Source organism: Orycteropus afer, unplaced genomic scaffold (assembly GCF_000298275.1).
Source record: "Orycteropus afer afer isolate SDZICR_OR568_19922 unplaced genomic scaffold, OryAfe1.0 scaffold00412, whole genome shotgun sequence".
Taxonomy (NCBI): Eukaryota; Metazoa; Chordata; class Mammalia; order Tubulidentata; family Orycteropodidae; genus Orycteropus; species Orycteropus afer.
The window spans coordinates 76,422-84,435 of record NW_006921999.1 but is presented as its reverse complement, the minus strand read 5'-3'; the positions used below and the strand labels follow the sequence as shown (position 1 = coordinate 84,435).

General features: G+C 33.5%; 1 protein-coding gene across 1 annotated transcript in view; it reads right to left on the bottom strand.

The window, feature by feature from the left end:
- LOC103208103 (ephrin type-A receptor 6) overlaps window positions 1-7,498 on the bottom strand; it is a 1,324,606-nt gene extending 1,317,108 nt beyond the window's left edge. The window contains exon 1 of the mRNA XM_007953778.1: window positions 6,835-7,498. Within this exon, the coding sequence (XP_007951969.2) occupies window positions 6,835-7,480 (646 nt within the window). The 5' untranslated portion in view covers window positions 7,481-7,498. The remainder of the gene's footprint in view (window positions 1-6,834) is intronic.
- Between the last annotated feature and the right edge of the window lie 516 nt (window positions 7,499-8,014).

Here is an 8,014-nt window from a genome sequence, read left to right as displayed (position 1 = left end):
GGCCTCTTCCTTCTTCCTAGTCTGTCTCAGTCTATAAACTGGGCTGTTACCTATGCACCAGGTGTATCTCGCTGGGTTTTAAACACCAGAGGCTCAGCCTCAAAACTCACGTCTATATGTCACCACAGTGTCACCAGGAATTGTCAGACAACACACTGAGATATTTGAACAAATGGATGTAGCACTGGAGGTGCTTACTTGCTTATGCCAAGAAATTTGGAAAACAGCTACCTGGCCAACTGACTGGAAGGGAAATATATTTGTGCCCATTCCAAAGAAAAGTGATCCAACAGAATGTGGAAATTACTGAATTATACAGTTAATACCAAACTCAAGTAAAATTTTATTAAAGATAATTAAAAAATGGTTACAGCAGTATATTGACAAGTAACTGCCAGAAATTCAAGCTGGATTCAGAAGAGGACGTGGAATGAGGGATATCATTGCTGATTTCAGATGGATATTGGCTGAAAGCAAAGAATACCAGAAAGATGTTTATCTGTGTTTTTTGAATATGCAAAAGCATTTTATGTGGAGCATAACAAATTATGGACAACATTGCAAATAATGGCAATTCCAGCATACTTAATTGTGCTCATGAGGAACCTGTAAATAGTCCAAGAGCCTGTCTTTCACACAGAACAATGGGATACTGCATGGTTTAAAATCAGAGAAGGTGTGCATCAGGGTTGTATCTTTTCACCATACTAATTCAATCACTAAGCAAATAATCTGGGTAACTGGACTGTATGAAGAAGAACACAGCACCAGGACTGAAGAATCATTAACATCTTACAATATGCAAATGATACAACCTTGCTTGCTGAAAGTGGAGAGAACTTGAAGAAATTACTGAGAAAGATAGAAGACCACAGTCTTCAGTATGAATTATAGCTCAACATAAAGAAACAAAAATCCTTACAAGTGGAGGAATAAGCAACATCATTATAAATGGAGAAGACTAAACTTCTTAGGGATTTCATTTTGCCACGATCCCCAATCAACACCCATCAAAGAAGCAGTCAAGAAGTCAGATGTTATACTGCACTGGGCAAATCTACTGGAAAAGACCTTTTTAAAGTGTTAAGGAAAAAAAAAAATGTTATTTTGAAGACTAAGGTGATCCTAAACCACCATGGTGTTTTCAATCACCTCACATGAATGTAAAAGCTGGACAATGAAGAAGAAAAAGCAAAGAAGAGTCAAATCCTTTGAATGGTGGTGTTGGTGAAGAATACTGAAAGTACTATGGACTGCCAGAAGAAAGAACAAATCTGTGCTGGAAGATGTGCAGCTAGAATGTTCCTTGGAGCAAGAATTGCCAGGCTTTTCCCACATACTTCAGTTATACCAGAAGGAACCAGTCTTTGGAAAAGAAAACATGTTTGATAATGCAAAGGGTCAGCAAAAAAGGGGAAGACACTCGAGAAACATTGACACAGTGGCTGCAATGATGGGCTCAAGTATAAGCAAGAAATGTGAAAATGGTCCAGGACTCTGCGGGGTTTCACTCTGTTCTACAAAAGGTCACTATGAATTGGAGTCAACTTGATAGCACCTTACAACAAAAACAATTACAACATGTCACTTTAAAATGTATACAAAAGCACAAAACTTGTATTGAATTGTACATGCTAATTTATTCCAAGTATTCCTTCCATAGTATTAAAATACTCTTAGATATATAAAGTGAAGGAGAATTTGATGTAAATTAGTACTTTAAGAATCAATTCTGGCACACAATACTATTACATGCACAATCTTGCATTATCAATAATAACAGACACTAGTTGATGAACGGCTACATAGGTAGACAGGCAATATAATCAGTATGAGTAGGTGAATGGGATTATACCCATGACCATACGTAAGTCTGGAAGATGATATTTCCATACATGTACTTATATGTGCTATAAAAATGTCCATATATATATATATATATATATATATATATATATATATTAGAGTGAATGGGGGCAAAATTACAATAACTTCTTAGCCATGATCGAACACCTTGAGGGATTGAGTTGCTAGGCCTGAAGGTTTACAGCCATATTACAGAGGACATCAAGCTCAACTGACAAAACAGTACACAAAAACATTGTTGTACATTTTACTTTAGTATGTAGGGACTGGGACCTTAAAAGCTTGCAAGCAGCCACCTAAGATGCAACGATTGTTCTCTCCTATTTTGGAGTAAAGAAGAGTGAAAAAAATCAAAGATGCATGGAAACAATTAGTTCAAGGTACTAGTTGACCATGGGAATCTCAGCCTACACAACTCTGAGACCAGAAGAGTTAGATGGTGGCTGGCTACCACTGTCAATCACTTGGAAAGAGAACAAAATTGGAGATCCTGGACAGAGTAGGAGACAAACATGGAAGTAAACCCACAATGATTAAAAAAAAAAAAAAGGCTTACTGGTCTGATAGAGACTGGTGAAACTCCTAAGACTATGGCTGCTATTCACCTTTTAGGCCTGGAACTGAATTTACTCCTTGTTTTAACCTCCAGCCAAACAATAAACAACCCTACAAGGTGAACAATTATGTCAAAGAGGAGCACTTATTAGACCAATCAACGATGGGAGATAAGAAGGGCAGATTTGCAGGAGAAAGTTCAGAAGCCAGGAATCCTTAGAAAAGAAGGATGCAAAGAAAGTAACCACAGAAAGGGAGTGGGAAGAGAGATGTTACATTGTGGGGATTGCAGTCAATGTTACAAAACAAATGTGTATGAACTGTTGACTTGAAAATTAATTTTTTCTGTAATCTTTCACCTAAATCACAAAAAATGCTATTTTTTTAAATATAAACACTTAGAAAAAATTGATCTTATTTGGAAGAAATTAAGCAAGACAATTTTTTTAAAAAATTAAATCTATAACATCAATATGCCATAGTGAGATTTTAAATTATAAACCTATGAAATAAAATAACAATAGTTATGATAAATAATTTAAATTTGAGTCAAGAATAAAATACAACTTATTATGAGTAGAGTAACCAAAATTGTTTGGTTTTAAATTTTTCCATATAATTTTTGATACGATTTTTTTTTTGTCTATCCACACCTGATCATTACAGCTGCCTCTCTCTTTTGAACTTCTAGAATTTGGATCTAGATGTATTATAGAGAAAACAACCATAAATAAAAACATTCAGTAGTATAACATTTAGAATAAAATATCATAATACTTTATTAAAGTGCAAGTAAATAGATACCATTTAGTAGATATGAATAACCTGGATATGTATGGAATTATTATATTTTAAACCAGTTTATTCTGCCTTTGTTTTATAGCATATCAAGAGTTCTCAATCTCTTTCTAGCAAATTATGAAAATCCCTAAACTTTACCATCAATTTTCCTAATTATCACGTCTAACACCAAATTACAGAGAATTATACATATATTTTCCCATCATTCTCTGAAGTCTGGAGTTAAGAATGGATGTGTAGATAGATACCGCTGTTTTTCTAACAGTGTCCATATTGGATTCCAGAAAATAAAAACAGGGCAAAAAGGGACTAATTATTAATGAACAACTTGGAGTTCCTCTGCTCTGTGTTTGAGAGCCAGAAAAAGTTATAGCATCAAGGTGAATGCCAGGGAAGAGAAAGTAAGAGAAATACAGAGACTAATAGACAAAAGAAGAAAGAGGGATGGTGGGAGAAAGAAAGAAGTGGGGAGGAAGGAGGGTGAAAGGGAAGGAGGAAAATAAAGCCAGAGAGAAGGAAGAAGAGCGAAAAAAAAAAAGAGAAGAGGGAAGTGGAAGAAGGACAGAAGGAAAATCACACAGTGTCCAACGTGACAGTCTGAGGTAGATCTAGGCTTTAGTTTTCAATTTAGCATTAGTCACTGGGTGGTTGCAGGAAATTAAATTCTGCTTTCAGTACATTAATATCCTGAGTTATACAATGAGGAATAAAAATATTTTCTAAATCTTCTTCAACCCTCTCTGAAGGAAGCATGCCTATTTCACAAATATAAGCAGAAACTGAGCACTCTCAGCTCTGAAGTACCAATAGTGTCTACATGTAATTACACAGTTGACCTGATATCTGTGTCTTCTAATCACTCACATCAATAAATTTCTAAAAATTTATTGTACCACTTTCATCTCAAAGGCTTGGTGACACAGTCACAAAAAAATTAGTACAAAATATGTGCTATAATAGCATGAAGGAGAGAGGACTTAACTCCGTGAAGACACAGATATATGATATTTGTTGTATCATTATTTGAGGCAACGGTTTATCGATATAAATTCCAACTAATTTTGAACTTTAGTTCATGTGTCATTAAGAGATTTGGTTGTGAGAGTTGTTGACTGAAAGCAACACAGGCAAGGGTAAAAATTATTATCAGAGGAAAGAAAAGAACAATATTAAGCACTGAGAACACATATAAACAAATACTCTAAAATGCAGACTGGTTGTAGTATTAAACACCCATATCTAAAAATGAGGAGTCTAGATACACTCTGAGTTCCTTCTTCTTTGTAAATAGTAATTAATTATATTCAATTGGGTGACTTTTAGGCATATATACTTGTTTTGAAAAGGTTTCCATGTACATTTTTATCATTGGCTAATAACCTCTACCAATGGATTATGATTTCACAGTTAGTAAACCATAGATTTAGGATTTCAAGTTCAATTCTTAAAGTTTCTGATATCACAGAAAGGTGATAGACATTTGCATTGTTGCCCATCCCTTGTGTTTCTGCAATTAGCTAAAATACCTTAAAGATAACGCACTATGAAAACAGATGAGTCCAGCAGTACTGCTCGATAAACTGATGTTGTTTATCATATATTCAATATCATCTTTGCCAAATAATTAAAAGATTTTAAAGAATATAAATAAGAATGATATTTTACAGAAAAAATATACTAAGTAAAAACACCAAGCAACTGGATGATCAGTACCTTTAATCTTAGAGTCTATGATAGTATTAAAAAACAATGTAGTAACAATCATGTTTATAAAACAATTTAAAAAATTATTTGCTTATTCATATCTACCTTCTCACTAACGTAAGGCATGAAAAAACTATAAGAAATTTTCTGTTTACTCTGGACGATATATTTTATCCCTAGCTCTTTGTCTCTAGACCTCACTGATGCATGGATTTTTTTTTAGTGTATCTACTTTTAGGAAGGTTGGGCAATCCTACTTCCATAGTGATACTGCCTCGGAAACCCAAGGGGGGGGGGTCGCTATGAGTCAGGGCCCACTCGATGGCACATAACAACAACAACAACAACTGATATAAAATATTTTATATATTTCCCCAAAAAATATTCATTTTTGACTTGTTTTATTCCATTCTAATTCTTTGTTGTAGAAGAATAAATATTTTGGATTCAATCTATATTGATAAACTTGTAGTTGAGGAAAGTTGGTTCATACTTTATAAAAAATATACCAATGATTTATATACCATGAAAATATTAATATTCTCAAATTACCAAATATTGGAGTCTCTAATGAACTTTTCAAGTTTCAAGAACCTAAGAGTTTTATAAATAGATGTCGTTGTTGTTGTCATATGCCCTCGAGTCAGACCCGACTCACAGAGACCCCTCCTTGGGTTTCCGAGGCAGTATCACTATGGAAGTAGATTGCCCCATCTTCCTTCTGAGGAGTGGCTGGTGGGTTTGAACCACCAGCCTTCTGGTTAGCAGTCAAGTGCCTTAGGCACTACACTACCAGAGCTCCCTTATAAATAGTATCTTTAAGAATTCATATATATTACCCACAACTCTCATACACATATAACATTTTTTTTTTATATTTTTTTCATTATCATACTTTTCAATCTGTGTGAAAACAAACAAGTCAACAAATTCTATGTAGTACTAAATAAATGCTATAAATAAACTACTATTGAGAGGGAAATATCTGTAGTTTGGGACTATTTACCATGCAGTAATTATTTTCTATACTAATGTTTTTTGATGAAGCATTTTCAATCCAAACACAAACTGATATAGATGATCTGTGTTAGGGGATATATAAAAATTAAAAAGTGTTCGCATGTGTGTGTAATTAGATTCATAACCTCCATAAAAATGAGTTACATGAAAAATGTTTCATCTAAAATATTTTAGGTATTTCATTGTCATAACATTGTAAAAAATGTAGTTTTAAACTTTATTAGAATTGTGTTATGTTAGTATTTCCTGAAAATTACACTTACACAAACTATATTATTTAAATAAAAAGACTAATGTGTTATATGTTACAAAGTTATATATTTAATAGTAGGAAAATATAAACTAAGATCTTAAGAGGTCATTAGTTAACCACCAAAGAAACACTTTATGAACAATCCCTTAACTCTTTGAAATAAAATATACATCCTCATTTATTTAAATATTTCATATTACGTACTACTGAATTACTATAATATGAAAGAAAGAATTATTTTTAAATTATCTGCAAATATTATATTCTCTACAAACCACCTAAATATAATGATCACGCAAATCTCCATACCATATCCCTTTTTTTTTTGCCATTGTTGCTGTTCCTTTCTGTTATAAAAATAAGATAAACTCCAGAAATTTATATTAATTCACAACTTTCCTGAAGGTGATACTGAGGTTCACATATCAGAGTATTCAATTCATTTCACATTTGCATATAACTTTCCCAGAGGATGAGGAAAATAAATAAATAAATAAATAAAATTATTTTAGTTATATGAATTTCTATAATTCTTCCAGTAATAGCATTCAAAATTTCTTATTTGAAAATAAATGTATTTACCTTGTAATAAATCATCATTTAAACATAAAAATAATTAAATGTTTCTTTCTTACCATGGCAAGAACCCTCAATTTCTTCATATCCTGTACTACAGATACACCTTCCAAGAGGAACCAGCCAATCTCCATCAGCTCCACAATATAGTTTAGGAGTGTCACGCTCTTCAGCACTCTTCACACAAGAGCCCCTTACTTCAACTAAAGAGGAAGAGTCAATTCTTGGAATGGTATCAGGAAACATGGCCAAGTTACGAACTGTGAAAGGGCATTTTTTGTAGAAAACACGGACTGAGACCAGGGCAATGCATGCACCAATGTCTTGAAAAGCCAGATAAAATCCTTTCCTTTCTACAGGGCCCACCTCGCGAATTTCAGTGTTGAGTTTAAGGATGCGATCACCCAAATCCATCTGGGTAAAACTCTCATCAGCAGCAATTGTGTCAATCTTTGTATACTGGCTTGGCTTGAATTTAATTCCATGGGACTCATCTGATTCCATATAATACAGATTAAATGTTTCTTTGCAAGTTCCCAGGACCCATGGGATGCTGTTACAGTCTCTCAATGTGAACTTCATTTCCACATAAATTTTCTGAGCTGCATCACGGGAGATCCAGTTTGTACGAAGCCAGTTGTTTTGGTTTGGTTCCATCACATTACATACTTGGTATGTGTGAATAGGCCTATTGTGCTCATCCATTTCAGTAATGGCATCCCACTGCAAAAAAAGAAAAGGAAAGAAAAGTGTAGAACCACAGAGGTTAAACAGAAATGAAAATTTTCTGTCTCAGCAGAAGAACATGAATACAAAGGATATAAGTGAAGCTACTCAAAGCAACAATAGAAATGTGCATTTAACAACGAGCTTTTGATGAAGAATGTGTGTTTTGGAACCAGCTTCTCATTTATCAGTCTTGCTTTCTTGCACACTGGTTTGCATGATTGAGGCCAACTTTATCTCTTGTTTAAAATGGATGTGACAAAAGTAATTGTTTCATAGAGTTGTCTGAAGCATAAATGAGTTAATATATGCAAAAAACTTAAAATAGTTCCTGGTACACTACAAAAATGTAATATGACATTTATTATTTGATCAAAATAATTGCATTTATGGAAAAAGCATTCTGATTATTCCTAAGTCCTCCTATCTGATATGATACAAGTTGAGGCAAGTTTACTATATTCAATTAAATATTTACATGGCAATTTTGTAAGACAATAGATATTGAAAAGA